We start from the raw sequence: 24029 nt of genomic DNA, 5'->3' as shown, positions 1-24029 counted from the left end.
TTGTACTCTATATTATTCTATACTTCATCAAATTTACCAGGAGAAAAGGAGTTTTGGTGTTTTTTTTAAATTAAGCAAGTGGACAAGCATTCCATTTCCTATAAAATTGGAAAACCGCTGCCTTTGATCATCATATGTAACTGAAATTTAAATAACCAAGGTATTTGAAAATAAAACTATAGATATTTAAACGTCTCTCATTATTCTAATGTATGCTTCCAATTTTCAGTCGTCCAACAAAAGTTTATTAAATGCCTACTATGTGCCAGGAAATGTTCTCTACGCAGTCACTGGCAGAGCTGTAAGGCTGTGATGTCTCTGAATCACGCATCAGAACTGCTCTCTATCAATCTTCCAGCGTTGTTAAGACAGACACACCACTACAGCAACTTAAACTCTTAAGGGTCAAAAATGACAGAAAGGTTACGCTAAATTTGATGCCATTAACTGTCAAGCCAGTGATGTCTGAGAATTATATAAAAGAGAGTGCTCAATATCCATTTTTGCTAAGAATGATAGATGTACTCATAAAAGCTTATATGCGAAACAGTAACTTTAAGGGACAATGTATCAACCAGGATTGAATAGGCTCTCATGTAGTAACAAACAACCCCAAAGTATCCCAATAAAGGCATCTTTCCTGTTCTTGCAAAGTCTAATGTGGGTTGAATGGCCCTCCTACGTCTTGCAGCCTGGTCTTAAAGTAATGCACATTATATCTACTCACAATCAATTGAACGACGGGAATGTAGAAAGCAAGTGGGTTTTGGATGAGAAATGTTTCTGCCACAAACACAAATGAATTTTCTTGTTAATCCTAAATATAATATCTAACCATTTAGATTATAGGCAATCTTAAATTTCACTTTGATTAATGGTAGACAATGGGTAATATCTGGAATTTAAAACTTTTTTCTACGCTTCAAATTTCTCCCAAATAATTCATAGTCTCTTCAAAGATAATTTTTTTTTCAAAAACAATTTTTTAAGAACAGTTAAATGATATTTTCTTTTAGGATTTTATTCAAGATTTTGAGTAAGAACCTAGTCTCATTCTTATTCCAATTATCTTGTTTGTCTGGGTTTACTGTAAAGAAAAGGGAAAAATCACTAGCTAGCAAGCACATTATTGGGGCCTGTGGCCTTTGCCAGTTGCTATCAGTTAAGTGACAATGACTGGTATATTGTGTTGAATAGTGTCCCCCCCAAAATTCATACCCACTCAGAATTTCAAAATGTGAGCTTATTTAGAAATAGGGTTTAGGCAGACATAATTAGTTAAGCTAAACTGAGATTATACTGGATTAGGTTGGGCCCTAAATCCAGTAACTGACATCTTTACAGGAAGAGGAGAGGATACATAGACACACAGGGAAGAAGGTCACGTGACAATAGAAGCAGAGATCAGAGTGATACAGCTACAACACCAAGGCATCCAGGGACCCACCAGAGGGCAGGAAGAGGCAAGGCAGGATTCTTCCCAGAAGCTTCAGAGGGAGCACCACCCTCCCCACGCCTTGATCTCAGACTTCTAGCCTCCAGAACCACGAGAGGATAAATTTCTATTCTTTTAAACCACTTAGTTTATGAGAATTTGCTGTGGTAGCCCTGGGAAACTAATTCAGATTAGATCACAGATTTCAAATAAGAATTTAAAATCAGGAGGTATAAGCCTATAAAGGTTTTGGCAAAATCTGGTTATAAGTTTACCTCTTTAATTATCATAAATCTCTTTGAATTTTAGATCTAATGGAGACAATTACTATTATTCAAGTCTCGTAGCTTCTCTGGAGAACTACCTTGTTCTTAAAAAGGGGCGGCCACTGGGTTCCCCTCATTCTCTTTTCTCCAGGTTCCTCCCCAAGGCACATCTCTCTAAGGTTCCTCTGCTCTTAGTCATATCCTATCCACCAAACCCCACCCTGGTGCCTCCCCAGCTTCTCAAAGCAGTATGCCCTGGGAGAGTGCTGTCATCCTATACAAAAACCAAAACTCTGCCCTGCTCTTCCTTCTCTCCCTCGAGATCATTTATTATCTAGATCAGAGACTGCAAACCTTTTATCTCGAGGACCACGTAGAAAATGTTGCAGGCCTTGTGGATCTATGGTCCCTGTCACAACTCTTCAACCCTGCCATTGTAGCACAAAAGCAGCCTAGACAGAACACGAGCAAATGAGTGCGGCAGTGTTCCAAGAAAACTTTATTTATAGACACTGAAATTCGAATTTTATTTATTTTCTCTGTGCCACAAAATAGTCTTCTTTTGATTTTTTTTTTTTTTAACTATTTCAAAACTTACAAACCATTTTTGGCTTGCAGACCCAGGAAACAGGCAGCAGGTCAGATTTGGTCCTCAGGCCACAGTTTGCTAGTCCCTGATGTAGATCAGTAGTTCTCAACTGGGTTCAACATCCCCCCCCAAGGAAACATTTGACAATGTCTAGAGACATTTTTTATTGTCACAGCTAGCGGAGATCCCCTGGCATCTAGTGAGTGGAGGCCAGGGATGCTGCTGAACGTCCTACAATGCACAGGACAGCCCCCCACCCTCAACCAAGAATTATCCAGTCAAAGATGTCGATACTATTGAGGGTACAAGGACTCCTCTGAGAATTTGAGAACCCTCCCTCACAAGTTCCCATAGGTTACACAGTTATTAAGGCCTTACCTAAACAACTCTCTCCATAACTTCTCAGAACTCTCCAGCTGCGATTGTTTTCACCCCCCTTCAATATCCTACTGCGTTTGCCCATCTTCCTGGTGTGCGGTTCACCGCAGTCAAGTGCGTGTGTTCCCTCCTGCTACACGGTGAGCCTCGGAAGGGCCCCGCGTTTATATTCCCAGAGCACGGGATGTTTGTGGAGAGGAACTGAACTAAGAAAAGAATGAAATCAACCCTCCAAGTCGTGAACTCACTCAAGGGGGGTACCAGATGAGGGCACTTCAACTTTCTTGGAGAAGCTACTTCTACTCCTTAGGATGGACGTCTTCTGTCCTAGAATGCCAGGTGGCTGGGTCAGCTGCCAACAGGGCCCCATGTTCAATGCAGCACAAACTACTTTTGGCCAGAAAGCCTGGTGCGACTGGCACTGGTCAAGGCTCCACTCAGCGAGAAGCTCCATGTAGAGGCAGATAGGACTTCCCACAGCCACCTCTAGAGGCGTCCGCGACGAGTCTGCAGGCCCCTCTCGAGCTCAGTGTCAGACGCTGCACGGCACTCCATGAGGCTGGGGCAGCTGAGGCCGCGGAGACAATAACGGCTTTGGCGGAATTACCCTGCTCTGAGTTTTCTGCCCTGCTCCTATCTGACATGCTGGATGCCCCTTGGATTCCCAACTCAGCTTCCATCCCCAGTTCCTGATTTTCTCTCACCCTTGCCCTACTTTTCTCTTCCCCTCCCGCAGCTCATCTCCGCCCCCACCCCAAGCCTCTGACTAAGTATGCTTCCTCCTGTGATTCCTGGTACCAGCTGGTCCACACCCTGCACGTCTGGGCCAACACCTTTCCTGGTTCCCTGCCAGCACATGTCCAAAGCCCCCAGCACACAATACAAAGCCTCAGTGGCCAGCCTTGCAGGCGCTTGGGCCATTTCTCCTATCCTCCAACTTAACCTCCCCTCAAATCTGATCTCCTGCTCATTCCTCTCAGCTCCCCCATCTCCCCCGTCTGCCAGTCACACTGAAACAATGCCTTATTTGGCAGATTTCCAGGCTGTCCTGACTCTTCGTCTCCCTCAGGTTTCTGTGACCGCGGACCCTGGCCCATATTCCTACACTAGCACTTGTCCTTGAGCAGGGACTGAGCACCAGGTTACATTTTTCTGTCACTCTGTCATGAAGAAGAGCATGGCAGTCAAGCTTGCATATGGGAAGGTGGCAGAGTACAGAGTAAGTATGGAGACGTGCTCCTCCGTGAGGAGTGCTGACAGACCGGTTGTTAAGGAGACCCACCTAATGGAAGCGGCCTTGGACAATAGACAATAAAATATTGTAAGTGCAAAATTACTTGGCACAGAGTTCAGAGAAAAGTAAATAAAAATAGCTTTATTGCCTTTTTATTCCTTTCTGTTTCCACCCTGAAAACAGCTTCTTCCATGTTCCCGAGATCTGCAGCCTCTTCTGGGCCCTCAACCTGGCATCCGGGTCCTTATTTTACCCTCTAGAGATCTAAGTTTTTGTCTCGAACGTGATTCACTGTTGTCTCTACTTGCCTGTCCCCAGTCCCAGATCCCGAGTCCTGCCCCAGCTTGGTGGCTGCGTCTCTCTCCTCCTGACTGATTTCCTTAATGCCAGAGCCCGTCTGTCTCCTCAGCTCCATGGCCATCCCCTGCTCCTGGGTTCACAGGCCCTGCTCCCCATGCCCACTGCCTCACTCAAGTGGGCAGCTCCAGTGCCAGGCCTGCCTAAGTTCATCAACTCATCCCAGAAAGCTTTGGCTCCAAGGAGACAACACTATGTCCCCTTGTGCTATTCCCAGGGTAGTATTTGAACAACTCCATGTTAATCAGGAAGTCAGAGGCTCTGATAGAGGGAAGGAGTCAGGCTATTCCCTCGAAGCAACTTACTTACCAAATACTCACCTGTGAATAACACAACAACTTCTACTTTTCAAAGCATTTCTAAATCTATTATTTGCTCTGTCCGAGGGTCAGTGAGATAAATTCATCCATTATTAGGATTAAATGACAGATGAGAAAACTGAAATGGAAAAGGATAATGGAGCTACCGAAGACTATATAACCAGGCAGAGCTAGGGCCTGAGTTCCCGTCTTCTGCCTCCAGGCCAGTATTCTTTCTACCATGTTATGTCAGTGGGTCAAGCCTGTAGGTAGTGTCTAGCTGAGACCCTCACGGTTGGAATGACTTTAAATGTCATCTAGGCTAGTAATGTAATCTAGAGACTTTAAATGTCACCTGGGCTAATGTCATTATGCAGGAACGCCCTTAGGAAATGCCCTGCCAAGGGGCAGCCAGCCTCTGCTTCAACAGCCCCCACAGCCACAGAGTCCACCTTCAAATATCTCTGAATATTAATAAACTCTTCCTTATCTTGAGTTCAGATCTAACTTCCTAATTTTCTACCCACTTACTGGTTATATCTGTTGCACCCAAGGACAAATACGCATGCGTACACACGCACACACCATGAATCTCTCTTTCCCACGACAGCCTTCCAAAGATTTGCCCCCTAGTAATCTCTTTTCCATGCCAAACATCCACTGCTTCCTTTAGTCTTCCTCCAATGAGAGGATTTGCATGTCCCTCATTGTTCTGGCCTCTCTCCTCTGATCCTCCTCTAAACACTTCTCACAGCGTGCCAACGACACGGCCACAGCTACCTCAGTCTAGCCTCCAGTCTGGGCAAGATCTCCACGCTGTGGTCTGCTGACTCTGTGAGAACACGGAGGGTCTAGAGTCCTCCTCATGCTTTCCTCTTACAGAAGGATCTAGAAGAGCAAGAACTAGAACAGAGATTCTGAAACACACTAACCCAGAACTGGAAGCTTGTCGTTGCTCCAGTGGCTCTGCCGGGTGTTTTAGAAATTCTAGTAGACGTGTGCCCATCTGGAGAAGACAACTCAAACCACAACCAATTCTGCAGACTACCTAGCCGACGCTTGATCACAGTGCATCTTGAGTAGGAGGAAAGGTATGATTCACAGGTACCAATTGCTCACCCTCATCACATGGAGTAACTAGGAGAATAATGAGTTGTGCTTCAGTTACTCCTACCCGGAAATCACCACAGTTCAAGGCTGCAGGGGCAGCTGAAGCAGCGTACCTGAGCAGGGGAATTGCTTCCCGCCGGCGTATTGATTCAGGTGGTTGGGTTTTATGTGTCCTTCTTTTCCTTTTGTTTTCATTACAGAAGTAATTTCAAGACACCCTGGGTGATGAGTTGGAGCAGTTCCTAGATGCGCACAGAGCGGCCACAGCTTGTAGGGTGAAGCCCTTCCGGAACTGCTGCCGGCTTGGCTGCAGGCAGCAAGGGAAGATGGCAATCCTGACTGTCCAGGGAGCTGGAGGGTCTACACTGGGGAGCTCAGGAAGCCCACAGTCTGGGTGTTCTTTTCTGGTGTTCTTGGTCCTTATCCGGTACTTGTTGGAACTGAATTCACACTTGAGACTAAGCCTCAACCTATATCCCAGGTCTGGAAACCAGGTTCCTGATTTGTTCTTATACTTGGTTTCCAGCCCAGCACTGTCGTCTCATTCAAGACAGTGCCCCGCAACACCTGTAACAGCCTTTCCTTTCCCTATAACCCCAGGACTGCAGCCAGGGCCCTGCTACCACCTGCCAGGCTTTCCTGATGCCAATACCCTGATTGAGTCTCTGCAGGATGTCTGCACCCAGAGTCCCCAGGGCTGATTTCCACCCTCCAAGCGGGCCCTCAATCCCTACTCCATGCCCGATCTCCCAGTGCCTACCCTTCGCTTACGCTTTCACCTAATGACTCACCTCCCTTTAGCAGGATACATTGCTTTCTCTGCTCTCTGTCAGCATCTGGGTTGACCACTCAAGCCCAGGGGCCAATTTAGCTTCTCAGGCCCTGCAACTCTGTCTGGTGTTGTGGCCTCCCAAGATCCTTTCTGCTCAAAGCAGCTTTAGAGAGACTGGATGAGAGGATAAGCTACAGAAGGATGACGTGCAGGCTGGGAACCCTGAGCTAGAGAAGAAGGGGGGATGCTGGCACAAGGCATCCAGAATCTGTTCCCCCAGCCCAAGCCACAAGCTGTTAGTGCTACTTCCCCCCACTGTACCCACCCCATTCCCTTATTGCCCACCCAGCAACCTGACTTCTGTCACAGTGAGCACTGGATCAGCCCCGTGGACACCAAGACAAAGTCATTAAGTAAAGGTTATAGTTTAAGTGCTTTTGATTTTTTCCTTTGGAATAAGTTGATGGCAACTAACAAATGACGCCACGTTTCATTTAGCAGCTCCGAGGTTGTTTGAATTCAGGAAAACAACTGGTACTTAGTTATCTGGAGGTTGTATTTAAACTAACAAAGAACTATTTTTGTTGTGTGGTGATTTTTTTTTTTACAAAAATAATAACTCTCCCATTTGCTAATTGACGTGATAATCAACGAAACAGCTTCTCATCTTCCGTCACTACCTCCAAAATTAAATTTGACAGTAGTACTCTGCTGAGGCAGAGAGAACAAATGGGCTAGTTACTCACTCATGGAAAGCAGGTAAAAATTTTCCAGTGACTGTTTGAAGTGTCTATGTCAGGAGATTTGATGGGGAGCAGGTGACAAGGTGAGTAGCCAACCTTTGAGAGAGCAAGAATCAGGAGTTTCCACCAAGAGGCTACTTATCAAACGCCAACACAGAGTGTGCCCTAAAACAAGCCGAGCTTGTCTCCAACTTTCATGTGCTTTAAAACCCCATCCTACGTCTGAATGTCACAGCAAAAACAATATTCTTTAGTGAAACTAAGTTGAAAAAAATATAGTGAAAAGATTCCTCGCTATTCTTTCGGTAAAAGAAGATATTCTTCTTAAGAAAAACACTGGTGAGGATAAAGGCAAGCATTGTTTAAATTCTCTTCAATTTCAAAAATAACATTTAAAAAATAATTACACCCACGATTTATGCACAATCCATTAGACAGCGAATCAAATGCACTGCTAAACTTTAATTGCTCTGAAAGAGCAGACTTCACGGAACATACTCCCAACTTCTTGGGATTATAACCCAATCTACTAATATCTTTACCATAATGTAAACCTTGTCCAAATAGTCTATCTTGATTATATTATAACAGTGTTTTAGTTCATGATTTGATAGACTTTTAAAGAATATTTTCAGTTAAGCAATTAGAAGGTCAAACGATCTATTACCAATACTTAAGCTTTTTATCATGAAAGTTACTAGGCTTGAATCACAGGAATCCCTATGAAAGTGACAGGCATGCCGTCTCATAAAAAAAAGACAAAAACAATTCAGTTGTCTGCAAATGAACGTGTTTTTAAAAGCTATGGGTTTCTTCCTCTTCACCCCCACCAAGAAAATAGGATGATATCCTGCACTATGCAGACTGACTTAGGGAACCTACCCATTGCACACAATACACTATCCATCACCCATACTGATTACAGACTGAGGCTAGTGAAGAAGTGTTCATGACATAATAGATATAATATCTTAGATAATATATAAATATGATAGACAACATCCTGCAGGACGTGCACAGCCTTTTGGAAGATGCAAGCTGCTGAATTACCAATCTGAAGGAGCCAGGTTGGGAGAATGAGCACCTACCACGGGATTTAATGGTCTTATGACAGCAGGGTCTGCTAAGCTCCCTGCCCATCCCTTTAGGTTTGAAGGACCTGCATCTACCATTCAACTCCGATCCTGGCAGCCACCTTGGCAGAGGGAGCATGATTAAGAGGACAGGCACAGTGCTGATGTCTCCCCACAATTCTTGTTCACCCACATACCTGTGGTCTTCAGTGGCGTTTTCTCTCCTAGCAACAGTTTTAACCTTTTGGCATGGATTTTGCCTTGATAATGTGAGTCAGCCACCACCGCTGAGGTAAAAGACATGTTGCAGAGTGTGCAACACTTGTTCTTATCCACCATATCAGCATCGCTTCCCTGCGAGGACGAGAGGAAAAAATGACATGAGAGAGAACTCCAGGTCCCGAGATTCCCTTTTCCCCATGCCATTCTGTTACAAATGAGGTCTACCACTTTCTTACTGAAATGTCTAGTTTTTGTTCTGCAATCTCTTTTTCCCTGAATTGGGATTATCACATCATCAAAACTTACTCAGTGACTGACTTCAACCTACATTAATTAGTGGCTACTACTGCCAGGCCCTGGGACCACAGGACAAACATGCAGAGAGGAGTTACCTGAAGAAAAACAGAGCCCACGATTAGGCAAGAGCACACTGTGCTTGGCACCGTGAAGAAAACACTCTCTAACCGCACCCGTTATACTCGTTAAAGTAAGTAAAACATCCGAGTTCAGATGGCCTGAATTATTTAGCAGAAATTGTCACTTGGCATTCAGCTCTGCCACTGACCAATTTTAGCCTCACCAGGATACATGGCCACATGCTCCAGATTTTTTTTAAGATTTCTTGAAGGAAGTGAACATTTTCCATAATTAACTCGCTATATATCAAAAAGCTACGATGACCATGCTGGGTAAATTTTCGAGGAGAGCTTGCGTAATTTTCCTTTTCTTCAGGAAAGGTGATTAGTTAAATGCCGCACAAAAGACTTCAATCCAGCTTGATTTTTATTCTTTTGTAAGACTTAATGAAAATGAATCATGATTCAGAAAAAATAAATCCCTTGTCAGACCACGTGACCTGGCTATTGTGCACACAGATCATCGGTTGCCTATATCATGCATGAGGAAGATTAGTCCATTGGCTCCCCCCCTGCCCAGTTAGAAATTGAGGGTACAGTGGACTCCTAGATAAGGACTTAATCTGTTCCTTAATGGAGCAGCAACAGCAAAGCATCTCTTTGTTAAAGAGCAGCCTTGGATGGGTGTTTGGCCCCAAAATAGCCCCTTCTCTTATTCCCAGCAGGTCCAAAAAGTGCAATTTGAAATGGCATGAGGAGGAGGGTGTGGATGGCATGGAAAAAAGGGAATTATATATTTTTCTGCATAATGATAAAATGTCCAGACTGCTGGAGAGAGTGTTATCTTGCAAATTATGTGGCAGTTAGAAAACTAACGCCTTCCTCCTTAAGGCATTAGTCTGTCATTTCTCTGATAATTAGCCCTCGTCCTTGGGAGGAGTGCTGTGTGTGTGTGTGTGTGTGTGTGTGTGTGTGTGTATTCCAGGAAGCTGGCCTGCAGTTCAGGAGTGGGGATAAGGGAGAGACTTCAAAAGGGACTCTGTGTGATTTGGAGTTACGATGCCCCACCCACTGTCATTTATTCTCTTGACCTTAGAATATTAAATCTCAGTGTGGCCCCACCCTTTTGTCACAGTTACTGTGTGAGATTTGGGGAAATGTACTGCGACGCGTTTGGGGAGGGAGTCAATGAGAGGAAATGGATCCGAAGGGAGAGAGGAGGGGCTCCCTCAATGATCCTCTCCTGGAGAGGGACAAAACTTAGTGCAGGACACCTGGGCAGGCACTGAGGCTGTGTCCAAGAGTCTACCTTGCTGAAGGTTAAAAGTCGAGGTGCTTTTTTTCCTCAGCAAAAAAAGAAAAAAATCATAAATACTTTTACACCTTTGTGTGGTACACTGTGGAGACTAACTGGGCCAGGCAGTAAAGGGAGGGCTGGCTCCCCTCCCTCACCTCACCAACCAACCCTAGGAGATGCCACAGAACCCCTGGAGGGGACAGAACCCTGGAAAACCAGGAAATGACAAATCAGGGAGTCACTGAAGGGTTGGAGCCCAGCAACAAGGAATAGATAGCTCAGGAGATCTGAAAGACCTAGGCTGGCACTTTCCCACTGTCTATTAGAGGAGATCGGTCCTACACGAAAAAAAGAAAAAAGAAGAAAGGAAGGTTGTCAAGGTGAAAGTGGATGCTTGAATTACCCATTTTTCACCTACTTATGCATGATATAGGTCAAAACACATAATTTTTCTTAAAATTAGGCACAAGATCATAAGCAAAAACTTAACCCACAATTCACATCTATTTAGAATCTGTGCATCCCTTTGGCCACTTTCAGCAAAAGCACTGGCCAAGCCTGGTCCCTCTTTCTCTGGAGCTCTAACGTGTAGACATTTCTACAGAAAGACCATCAGCCCAGACACAGGGGTGGTATTATTATACGAAGTGTACTCAGAACTAGTGTCCAGGGCAAATAACTGCCCTTAAACTGGATAACGATCAATGGATTTGTGGTATTACTTCATTCCAAACATTTTTAAGGACCTACTAAATATGTGAGATGCTATGTTAGATGAATGTGACTCTGCTGCCGATTATCAAGAAGGGAAGGACCAGGAGATTGGAGAAGGCAGATGGAAAATACAAGGAAAGTATTATAATCAAGGAAATAGATTCTCCTATTGGACTCATACTCTCCCAAATGTAGGGGAAAAGATCATTCATGTAAATTAAGCCTACTTGTGTGGGTTTTCATCTTCAAGCCTTTCAAGTTTCTCATGTCTAGAACGCCCTTGCTCATCACTTCTTGTCTAGTCCTGTCTTTGCAGAATCTGTCTTTATGGCTCAGTTTATATTCACTTCCTTGAGGTGAAGCCTCTTATGCCTTCCTCCCTTTACTGTACTGCAGACGTGAGCACTAGCTTTAGGGTCCTCTACGTGTCCTGTACATACTTCTTGTGTAATAGCACATTGAATTATTCCATTTATTTGCTTTCATATTTGATCCCCTCATGAGCCTACAAAGCTCCTTTAAGGTCAAGGAAATCATCTCATTGATATTGAAGCCGAGCACAAACATAATGCTTGCCACACAGGGGGACCTGCAAATGTTCACTGAATGAGTGGAGCTCAGGATTAGTTTATAGGGTTAAAAATTTGCATGACATCAAAGTCAAAAGAGGAGATAGGTAAGGCAAAGAGGTCAACTGTAAGCTAATATCTTTCAGACTGACAGGAAGATGGCCAGAAAAAGAACCAGAGTTTCAATAATTTATTAACTAACTTGAAGTGTCAAGTAGGGGAACATTTTCCCAGTATTTATGTTAGTTTCATGATAGTTTTCATATAAATTCTTAGATTTCTGCTCTCCTGGACAATCTCATCATATCACATAGAAGAATTACAGAATAATAGAGGAGGAGAACCAATTGTTACGTAAGAAAATAATATGGAATGTAGTCATGCCATAACTGTAGAAGAGGGACCAAGAAAGTTTAGGTCCTTGACGATAGAGGGACTGTCATGCCCTGAGAAATTAGGCAGCTTCTGAAGCAAGCAGGACATGCTTTATGGGATATTTTACTGAAGGGGTCAATGTAACTCACGTGATGCAATTGTGAGTACCACCAACTCAGACTACTCTAATGACCCTGATGCAGACGCAAGTACCCAGAAAAAAATCTCAGTATTAACCAAGTGCCTACCAAGTACTGGAATTTAATTTTGTATTCTTGGTTATCTAAATCCCAAATTAATGGCTCCTTGCAACTACAGATCATATCATCTTTACTGGAGTCTCCCTCTGCACTCAGAGTAATGTTGATAAGTGGTCCAGGGTAAAAACTCCCTAAAGTTTGATGAACTGACATCAATAAATATGTTCAAAGTTTAAAAAATTGAGAAAGGGCCCAAGCTATCAAGTAAATAAAGAGGCAACGTAAACTTGTCTTAAAATAAGGGTTTCAAACTTAAGGCAAAAATTCAGTTAGACTTTTTCAGTGCAGTGGCCACATTGAGGAAAGAAAAAAAAGTTTGTGGAGAATCCTAAGGCTGTCTAGTCAAAGAATTTTGCAAACTTAAGAAGTTTTCGGAAGAATTCAATAAATGTAGAAAAGCCTAGATGACTCTGGCCAGAAATCTAGTCCCAAAGGCCTTCTCTTTTTTTATAAAGGTGTTTTTTTCACTTAATTCCAAAAACTGCCTTCATTCTCTTTACTTTAGGTGAATGTAAAGAGCCTAAAAGAGAGATTTTCGCTTCCATAATGTCAGAATGAGGAGTTCTGTAAAATGGCTCCCCAGCAAAAGAACCATAACTGGTGAAAATTATTTTTTTAAAAAACAAACAATTCTTTAAAGTCTCTAGAAATTATGCTAAGAGTAAACCAGAAATTAAGAAATATTTATTCAAGAAAATATACTAAATCTCAGAAAGAACACAGAGAGGCTGTGGCACTTCAGCCACAACTCTCTGCCTCCCTACCAACCTTCCAGCTCAGCATGAAGGAAGCTCCACCCTGGTTGGGTGGGGTGGAGAAAATAGAGCTCCCTCTCCCATCACTTCCCAGTTAAAAGATATAAGGAGGGGCAGGACACCAGCATTTCTCACATCCCCTTCAGCTCCAAGACGCAGAAGCTAAATTCCTGGCAATGTAGCCAAAAGACCACATACATTCTTCCTCCATCCATCCTCATTCAGAGGACAGCAGCTCTATCCCAGCCACAGCAGGCCAAGAGTACTGGGATCCTGACTGCTCTTGCCCCAGTTCACTTGTAGTACAGAGGTTCCATGCCAGAAGAGACAAGCTGAGAAGACCAGGGGCTGCTGCTTCTGCCCTCCTAATAAAGCAGGCCACCACACTGAAAGAAGCAGGCCACTGTCCCTGTTTCTGCTCTGAAGCAATAGCTTAGAGATTTTTTCATTAGAACAGAGAGAGAGGAGGGAGTTCATAAGAACAGAGAGTTCCTAAACTCTCCCCAAAGGAACTGACTTTATTTGAAATAGAGTGTGGGAAGATTTAAGTATAAGGGTGCTCTCAAAAATGATGGAGATTTTGGTGGTAAGCAATTAAGAGAAAGCTGATAACTCCATTAGAGCAACAAGGTAAACCGTAGGCCAGCTAGTTTACCAGAGGCAACCAGGAAAAGAGACAGCTAAGGGGAGCCTTTCTGGAGTCAGAACAAACTTCAAAGACTTGACTCAAAAACTAACCCTACAAAAAGAACTAAATTTAATTGAATCAGACTGTGGAGCATTTATACCCCAAGGCATTGGCAAAAGCAATAGAGCAATCATCCAGCAATTAGTAGAGCCTAAAAGCTGAGTATGATTCCAGCCAAGGCAAGGAGCTTAACAGAGAAGATCAGAGAAAGAGACAAAGGGACTCCTGCAAAAACCACTATCATCCCAAGTGATTGTGTACATTCCTAAGGCCATGCCTCTGAGCAGTGACCTTAGTGGCTGCACTTCATGGAGGAAATAAAAATTATTAAAATAGTCTAGCCGAGACACTGGACAAATAAATAAGCAAACAAAGCAACCTCTGCAGGGTGGGGAATCAGTACCCAGCACTGCTACAATACATTACCTAAAATATCCAGTTTTAAACAACAACCAAAATTACAAAACATGCAAAAGAAATCCGGAAAAGTATAACCAATATGCAGGAAAAAACAACAACAACAAAAAAGAGGGCTCTGCCATTGCATTTAACTTGCAAAGACTTCAAAGCAACTTTGAAGGTTTCAAACAATTACAAAAGTGTTCAAAGAATTAAAGGAAGTCATGCTAAAAGAAGTAATGGAATGTATGATGACAATGTGGCATCAAATAGAGAATTCAATAAAAAACTGAAGTCATAAAAAAAGAATCAAAAGGAAATTCTGGAGTTAAAAAGTAAAATAACTGAAATAAAAAATTCACTAGAAGGGCTTGGCAGTAGATTTGAACTTGCAGAAGAAAGAATCAGTGAACTTGAAGATAGCTCAATAGAGATAATGCAATTCAAAGAAGAGAGAGAAAAAAGAATGAACAAAATTCAAAAGATCCTCAGAGAAATGTGGGACACTATTAAGTATATGAAGATATACATAAAATAGTAGTACCAGAAAGGGAAGAGAAAGAAAGAAGCAGAAAAAATATTTAAAGAAACAATGACTGAAAACTTCCAAAATCTGAAGGAAAACATTCATCTATACATTCAAAAAAGTCAACAAAATTCAAGTAAGACACAAAATCACCTACACCCAAATACATCATAGTGAAAATGCTGAAAGGCAAAAGTAAAGGGAAATTTTTGAAGCAGCAGAGAAAAACAACTCATCACATACAAGGGAACCACAATAAGATTGACAGCTGACTTCTCATCAGACACGATGGAGGCCAGAAGTCAGCGGGATGGCGTTCTCACAGTGCTGAAAGAAAAGCATCTATCAACCAAGAGTCTTACGCCCAGCAAAACTATCTTTCAAAAATTAAGGTGAAATAAAGACATTTAGAGATTTTCTTAAAACAGAGAGAATTTGTTACTAGCAGATTACCTTACAAGAAATACTAAAGGAAGTTCTTTAGGCTGAAAGAAAGTGACATCAGACAATAATTCAAATCCTCATTTTAAAAAAAGTGCCAGTAAAGGTAATTATGTAATTATGAAACACAGATAGATGTGTATTTCTTCTTTCTTCCCAACTAATTTAAAAAGTATTTGTACAAGATATCTATTTTTTATAGTTGGGCCAATAACATGTATAACTATAATGCATCTGACAACAACAGCACACGAGATGTAGGTGGGAGCAAAGCTGTATTGGAGTAAGAAAATAACACTATACCACAATTCTCAAATCCACAGGAACAAATGATGAGAACCAGATGGGGTAAACAAGAAGTCTAATATGACAAGCATTAAAAGATACCCTCCTTGCATTTCTTTTCTCAGCTTCTTTAAGAGAAATAAAATTATATAAAGTAACAATTATAACAACATATTGTTGGGTTTATAACATACATAAATCTAATGTGTCTAACAATAATAGCAGAAAAAGAGGAAAGAGAGAAGACAGGTATGCAAGAGTATCATTTCTCTATCTGGCTAAAATTAAGATAGTATAAATCTTAAATAGATTCTGATAAGTTGATATTTATATGGTAAGCCCTAGAACACCTACCAAAGAAGTAATTCAAAATGATATAGTGAAAAGTCAATAAATGAGTCAAAGTGTTGCAGTAAAAAATATTCTCTTAATGCAAATGAAAGTGGTAAGGAGAAATAAGAGAAGAAAAAAGATATGATTCATATAGAAAAATAAAAAGTAAAATGGTAGACATAAATCCGACTATAGCAATAATAACAGTAAATGTGAAAGTATTATACAATCTAATCAAAACACAGAGATGGTAACACTGGATAAAAAGGAAAGCATGACAAATCCATATGTTGTCTAGAGGAGACACACTGCAGATTCAATGATACAAATGGGTGAAAATAGAAGGATGAAAAGATACATCAGACAAACGACATCCAGAAGAAAGCTGTAGCAGCTATACTAACATCAGACAAATAAACCTTTAAAACAAAAGTCATTTCTAGAGAAAAAGAGGAACATTGTATAAAGATTAAAGTGCCAAGCCATCAGGAAGACATAACAATTATAAACATATATACACATAACTATAGAGTTATGAAATTCATGAAGCTAAAACTGACAGAACTGAAGGAAGAACTAGACAATTCTAGAGATGTCTGTTAGGCCTAGCTGTTTTTAAGTCTTCTCGTTATCTTTGATTTCCTTATTAATCTTCTGCCTAGCCATTCTATTCATTATTGAGAGTGTGGTACTGAAGTCTCCAACTATTATTATTGAAAGTTACCCAAATTTTAAAAAGTGCAAAGGGCCTTAATAGATACTTCTACAAAGAAGATATACAATTGGCCAACAACAACATAAAAACATGCTTGACATCAATAACCATCAGGAAAATACAAATCAAACCACAATGAGATACCACTTCACAACCACTAAGAGGGCTAGAATGAAAACCATGGGTAAGGAAAAGAATTAGGAAGGATGCGGAGAGTTAAGAACCCCCACATACTGCTGGTGAGAATACAAAATGGTACAGCCACATTGGGAAACCATCGGGCAGCTTCTCAAAAGCTTAGACATCTGACCCAGCAATTCCACTTCCAGGTACAGTCAATCCGCATTATTCACACATACGTATTTGCAAACTTATCTACTGGCAAATATTTATTTGTAACCCAAAAATCAATACCTGTGGCATTTTTGTGGTCATTCATGGACTTGTATGGAATGGCAGAAAATTTGAGTCCTCTGACACTCACATTCCCAGCTGAGGCTGAGCGAGGTGGTGCTCTGCCGTGTTGTTTCCCCTCTCATACTGTAAAACAAGGGGTCCTGTCACTGTCTATTTCGTGCCACATTTTTTTCATTTTTGTGCTTTTTGTTGGTGATTTTGCTGCTCAAAATGACCCCCAAGGGTAATGCTGAAGTGCTGTCTAGTGTTTCAAAGCACAAAAAGATCGTGATGTACTTTAGAGAAAAACATACACGTGTTAAATCAGCTTCATTCAGGCATGAGTAATAGCGATGTTCGCTGTGAGTCCAATCAGTCAATCAACAATACCCTACAGCCAGAAGAAGGAAGAGGGAATTCGCTGATGTGTATGCGAGACCACTCCAGAAAGTGCTAAAGTAACATCTACAGTGTGTGATGAAGCTATGGAAAAGATGGAAACATTGTGGATGCCTGAGATAACAACTGATAGAAAAAGCATAATGGATAGCATTGTTATGAGGCTAAAAGCCAAAGAAATTGACTCTATTACACAGAGTCAGAAAAATGTTAAACCCTTCTCATGTAGTATTGTATTATAAGGAAACACTACATAGAATCAATTATTTGTAAGAAATACATATTAAATAAGGCATCTTTGAACAGAAACACACATAAAACAAGCTTATGTCTTGATCAGTTGATGAAAGTATTGTGACTAGCAGCCAGTAGGAACTTAATGCTGTATATCCCCTGGGGGAATGGCTCAGATTTGCCAATTCAGAGCTGGTGCCTCTACAGAACATAACTACCATGAAAAATAAAAATCAAATGTATATTTTATTCAAGAGAAATAAAAATATATGTCCACAGAAAAACCGATACATAACTATTCATAGTAGTATACTTCATAATAGCCTAGAAGTGAAAACAACCCAAATGTCCATCAACTGAAGAACAGGTAAATAAAATGTGCTACATCCACATCATGGCATATCATCAGCAATGAAAAGAATACAGTACTGGTACGTGCTGCAACACAGATGAACCTCAAAAACATTATGCTAAGTGAAAGAAGCCAATCACAAAAGACCAGATAGTGTATGATTCCATTTATATTAAATTCAGAATAGGAAAAGCCATAAAGACAGAAAGTAGATTGGCGATTATCTAGGAGGAGGAGAGCCAGGAGGGAGAGGTGAGGCAGAATGCGGAGCAGCTGTCAGTGGGTACAGGGTTTCATTTGGTGATGATAATGTTCTACAGATTATTGTGGTGATAGTTACACAATTTTTTGCATATACAAAAAACCGTTGAACTGTACGATTTAAATAGGTGAATTGTATGATATATGAATTATATCTCAATAAAGCTGTTATAGAAAAAAAGCCTGAGAGATGCATTGAAAGGATTTCAAAACTGCAAAGAAATACCGATATTTGAAGCATAACTTTTCTTTTTCTGGGCATCTTCTGCTTGGAGGCAAACCCATTGAAGAAAGATAAAATAATAATTATTTTGGTCATGAAGCCTCCCTTGAAGTATACGGAATTCCTCTGAGCACCAGCTGGCCATTCTTGGAATTCTGATCACTGATGTCCTTTTGGCCAAAGACATCTTGTGGCTATAATGGAACTCTACCTGCAGCTGCTACAAAGCTACACCTAAAGGCAAGAGCCAAATGCCACCCCTTGCTAGAGATAGAAATAGCCATAACTCTTAATACACACCCTGTAGTAAGATGAAATGTCCAATAAGTACAACTATTTCCAGTGTTATGCATGATGTTGCTTATGGACTGGTATTTAACTTTGAAAAGATGCAGTAAGCAGGAAAGAATGTCTCTTCTCTTTCTCTCCCACTTTACTGGACCTAAAGACCTAGAAATCACACTTCCTGCCTGCCTGCAGGGTCCTGAGCAATCTTGTCTCCCACTGTTCTCCCTGATGCATCCTGTTCCACTCCATTTAGGTCATGCTGTTCTCTCTCCTCCCAACCTGTTCAGATCACATCCGGATGTCAAGGTCCAAATGATCCAGCAGTCCTTTCAAGAATCCTGTGAACTTCATCCACATCTTTGTTGCTGACCTCTCCCAGTCCATAACATCGACACCAGAAGTTTTGATTAGGTGTTGTCCTTTAATTGTTTCATTAGCATTTTTTTAGGATTGCTTCTTCAAAAACATCTTGAAGACAAGAACTTTAGGAATTATCCTTCCTTCTATCTCCAGCGCCTGCCATAGGTCTGGATACATAGAAGAGACTCAGTAAACATGAAATAAATGGTTGCTAAGTGAATGACTTGAAGTGGCCATCCATTAGCCAGTTCTAACTCAGTCATGTAAGTCTGTTTTCCACATAAAATAATATCTCCCTTGCTCTCTTACCAACATTATTGCTTTGTCTCAGGAAAAAGTCAACTGGCATAAATGTCATACCCAGGACTGAAACAGATATAGTGCCAATGACATGTTGTAGTGTGAGTTTGCCCACATGAGACGGATGTGTCTGCTGTCTAGATGGCCCCTGGAGAAGCTGCAGTGTTTACATCTGCAGAGGCTACGTTTAAAACCAGCATGAGCATTACTTTCCACTGTTGTCTAGAGAAATACATACCCTGTCACCTGGATAGAAACCATCCACTCAGCGGATAAAAATCCTCCATTTCCACGGTTCTGGGGGAATGGTCATTTTGACAATAAGGGAAAGAGAGAAGGAAGGTTTCTACTTAAGAGGGATGTGGAATTCTCTATGTGTCCTTGGTATTTGGAAGGCAACGGTTTGCTTTCAGGCACTGAAGAAACATTTAAACAGACAGTAACGGTCCCCACAAGACCCCAAAAGGAAGAAAGTAGCCAGAGCTCCTGAGAGAGGACAAATACAGACGCTAGACAAGCCTCACTAACAACGAGAAGTGGCTAACAAAAATGTCGCAAATAAAGAGATATTTCATAGAGAACAAAGGCGGTGTGAGAGGCAGATAGGAAGAGAGGAAGACAAATGTCTAAAAGCTCTGAAAATCTCAAAAACTCCCAAATGAAAGGTGGTTTCTTGTTGGAGACATCACTTTAAGATTGGATGGAGATGGAGGCAACCCTAAAATTGGAATGGTATCCGTGCCCGAGAGATGTTCAGAGCAGCGCTATTCACCATCACCATCCACACCCCAGACACCACAGTGCGAGCACAGCTGCCACTGTCTGAGAGTCCTGCGCGCAGAACATTGTCAGGTGCCTTTTACACTTGATCACACTTAGCTTTCCTAACAGCCCTAAGGAAGGCTTAGGACTTATTCCTCTTTCCTTTTCCGCCATCTCCCACATCCAATACATCCCCAAATCCTGCCACCCAGTCCTCCAAATTATAGCCCCAAACTGTCAACTTCTCTCTCTCTCCACCCACTTTTATGTTCTTTTCCCCCATTACCCCGATTTGAACCTGAGTCCCCACTCCAGTGCATGCTCCTCTTTGACAGTCTCCATATCTTCACTTATTTCACATTCTAGAATTACGTGGTTTAGATATTTAACTTTACTTATTATCTGTCTCCCACCACTAAATTATTCAGTACTGTATGCCCAATGTCTGGAAGCGCACTGTCCTATAGTATACAGCTTAAGCCACAAATATGGCCACATTTAAATTTTCTAATAGTCATATAAAAAAAAACAAAAGGAACTTGTGAAATTAATTTTAAAAAATACATTTTATTTAGCCCATTATATCCAGAGCGTTTTCCTTTCAACATGTCTTCAACATAAAAATTATTAATGAGACATTTCATATTCTTTTCCTCATGCTAAGACCTTGAAGCCAGGTGTATATTTCACACTTACAGCACATCTCAAGTCAGATTACCCATGTTTCAAGTGTTCAGTGGCCCCACAGGCTGGCAGGCACTGGGTTGGACAGTGCAGCTCTAGAACATAGCGAGTAATTGTTAAATATTAGTTGGATTAAAAAGTGAATGAATAAATAAAGGAAGAGACAGTGAATAAATAAGTGAATGAACGCCCGTTTTACAGATCAGGGAAATAAAGCTGAGTGTTTAAATAATTCTGCAGCGCGTCATACTTTTCAGAACACGGTAGAGCTGGCTTGATCCTTGCCTAGCTAAATTCAAGCTGGTGCTATTTCTGTTACACTGCACTGGCATCTTAGGTTAGTCTCCTCTTCAAAAACTCTCTAGGGTTTTTTACCACCTAAAAATAAATACTTTATCCTAACACTTAAAGTCTGCTACAACCTATCTCTCAACATACTTTTCTAGTCTTTCCCCTATCAGCTTTTCATGCATAATATGCATTTCTTCAAGGTCAGGAACACCAGGGAGCCTGTCAGGAGAGTGGCTGGAATCCCTGCTCTAAATTTCTCTGCTCCCCATCTCCCGGCTGCTTGGCCCTGTTGGATGCTGCAAGTGAATGAAGATTCTATCTTTTAGGTCTCATTTTTGTATCGGGTTGGAGAGGAGTAGTCTCTCCCACTAGACTGGGCTCTTTTCCTAACTATCTTGGTACCTCAGCCCTGGCACAGGGCCTGACACATAGTAGCTTAGAAGTTTGTTGAATGAGTATATGAAGAAAAAAGTGAACGGATGAATGAACTCTCCCTATCCTCCAACTACACTGAGTACATCCCTACACGTTTTTGTCCACATGGCTCTTTCCAACTGGTGTTTCCTCAGTCTCTCTACTTGCAAGCATCACTCAATTGCCGCCTCCATCATCAAGGTTCCCCCAATATTCCCCACCACAGAGAGATCGCATCCTTCTGTCATGCCCACAGAACTTCATTTACGCCTCTTCCCACACACTTAATGCCATTTAGCCTATATCTTACTATCTCTGACAGAATGTTAATTTCTTGGGCTAAAAATGCACCATCTTCAAACCCCAACACAGTGTTTTGTGTGATGTGATATGAAAAAACACAGAATATTAAATTAAAGAGGAGCAGATTTGGATTCAAAAGATGATGCCAGTTTAAGCTCTGGCTTTAAATGTACTAGATGTCACTTATAATTATTGAGCCTGAAATTTCTCCCCTGTTACAGGCAAAATAAATCTGCCCTGTCTGTTTGCTCATGAGATTAAAAGTCAGGATAAAAGAACGCAATATGTAGAAACATGCTTTGTAATTTGGAAAGTATTATTCAAATTATATATATTATATATATATAATTGAATATATAATATTATAAATATATATGATATATAATATATAATCATATGTAATCATATAATATAGAGTAATATATTATTTTTAGTTGTAATATATTATTTTTAATTATAATATATTATTACTGTATTATGTACTTAAATGGACTAAAGAATGGATGCATATTACTTTATTTCATCTTTCTCACAGAACTTACTTATTCCTGACATTTTCCCCCTCATGTACTGGCGCACGTGTTTCGTGCCTGTCTTCTACCATTATAATGTGGGCTTCTTGAGGGCAAGAACTCTGTTTTGTCACAACTATATCCTCAATGTCAATAAGAATATGCCTTAGGCCATTCAATAATTATCTCCTGATTGATGAAAAAATACATACATACAAATAAAATGAGCATTCTGAGAAGATGTTGGCAGCGGTGATATAGTTTTTAATTTCTCTAAATCTTCAAATGAAAACAGAACTAGACAGCCAAACAGAAACCCATAGACAAAATTTATAACAAAACTAGGGGCCAAGGTACTTCCCTGGAGCTCCGAGTACAAGTGAATGAGCTCTAAGACCTGTGTGGTTTCAGCCTCTGTGCAGGGAAGTAGAGTGAGGCAATGAGGCATCTGTGGGACCTCAGAGCAGCAGAACCCCCAAAACCCAGCAAGGATCATGAGAAAGCACAGCAGATCCGTGTAAGAACGGCTGCTGAACTGGGGAGGGTTTGTTCCATCCCAACAGCAGAAGGGCGCAAGAGGTCGAGGTAGGGGTGAAAGGGCAAGTGCAGTCCGGCCCCTATGAACCTTCAGTATGACCCACCAGAACTTCCTTCCAGGACAGAGCTTCGCACTGAAGAGAAACTGCTAAGAGCAGAATCGAAACTGAGCAGAACGAGGACAATGGAGACAAAGACAAGGGAAGGTTCAGACAGGCATGGGGGAGGGAGAGAGCCAGTAAACTTCAGAAAACCAGCCTCTGGATCTGTAAACACCACACTTGCACACACATGCCAAATTTTTTTTAAAAGGAGCTATTCTAAGTTAGAAAAGCAACCTTGGATCATGCCTCCTTCTAAAAGTTCAAGCGATAAATAAATGATAACGAACAAGAGAAAATACCGAAATCAAATCCTATAGAAAGTTATTTTTTAAAAAGGAAGCAAATAACATGCTTATAGAAAAACATATCAGAAACAAGTGCTTTAAAAACAGATCGAAACAGTAACCATATATTTCAAAGAAGACTCAGAAACTTTAAGAAAATTATACAAGACATGAAAGAACAGCATCAGAATAAGAAAATTCGCGAACTAGGTATGAGAACTACAAAAATAATTGCAAATAAAAGAATAAATTACGTCACAAACGAAGACTAAACTGGAAGAAACACAACAAATAATTAAGAGAAATAGAAGGTAAAATGAAGGAAAACATTTAAAATTTTTAAAGAAGTAAAGAAACAAAGAGATCCAACAGTAAGTGACAAACTGAAGACAAAGATGATCTCATATACGAACAGTAAGAGACCTCAAAAAAGAAAGCCAAAGAAATGGAACAAAGGAAATGCACTAGTGTTTCCTAAAATTAAAATTAAAGAAAATATATATTGAAAGAGCATACTCTGAATGTTGATTCAGAACAACCAATACCAAAACATATTCCAGGAAAATTACTGAACTTTAGAATAACTTTTTTTGTTAAGGAAGAGTGCCTTGAGCTAACACCTGTTGCCAATCATCCTCTTTTTGCTTGAGGAGGCTCGTCCCTGAGCTAACGTCTCTGCCAGTCTTCCTCTATTTTGTATGTGGGACGCCGCCACAGCACGGCTTGATGAGCAGTGTGTCGGTCCACAACTGGAATCCAAACCCATGAACCACAGACTGCCAAAGCAGAGCGCATGAACTTAACCACCACGCCACCTGTCCGGCGCTAGAGCAACTTTTTAAAAAATTATTTGAGCTTCTAAGAAAATGACTCATTTATAAGGGAAACAAAATTAGATCATAATCAGACTTTCCAACTGCAATGTTTTATTCCAAAAACAAATAGAGTAACATATTTTACATTCTCAAAAGAAGAAATGTGACCTTACTTTTGATATCCAGTAAAAGTGACATTTAACTATAAAGAGCCCAAAGTGATAACAGGCAAGAACTCAGGTAACTTTGTTCTCATGAGCCTTTCCTGTTACATCTACAGGAATATGAGATTCAGATAACCAAAATGACTAGAGAGACA

General features: G+C 41.0%; 1 protein-coding gene across 1 annotated transcript in view; it reads right to left on the bottom strand.

Annotated features, from left to right (window-relative positions):
• The window catches only part of ZMAT4 (zinc finger matrin-type 4), a 319392-nt gene that overhangs the window by 136993 nt on the left and 158370 nt on the right, over positions 1–24029 (bottom strand). Inside the window, exon 4 of the mRNA XM_070499975.1 lies at positions 8454–8610. Within this exon, the coding sequence (XP_070356076.1) occupies positions 8454–8610 (157 nt within the window). The remainder of the gene's footprint in view (positions 1–8453; positions 8611–24029) is intronic.

Source organism: Equus asinus, chromosome 27, assembly GCF_041296235.1.
Source record: "Equus asinus isolate D_3611 breed Donkey chromosome 27, EquAss-T2T_v2, whole genome shotgun sequence".
In the NCBI taxonomy this organism is placed as follows: Eukaryota; Metazoa; Chordata; class Mammalia; order Perissodactyla; family Equidae; genus Equus; species Equus asinus.
The sequence above is the reverse complement of the archived record's forward strand: the minus strand, read 5'-3'. Positions and strand labels throughout refer to the sequence as shown.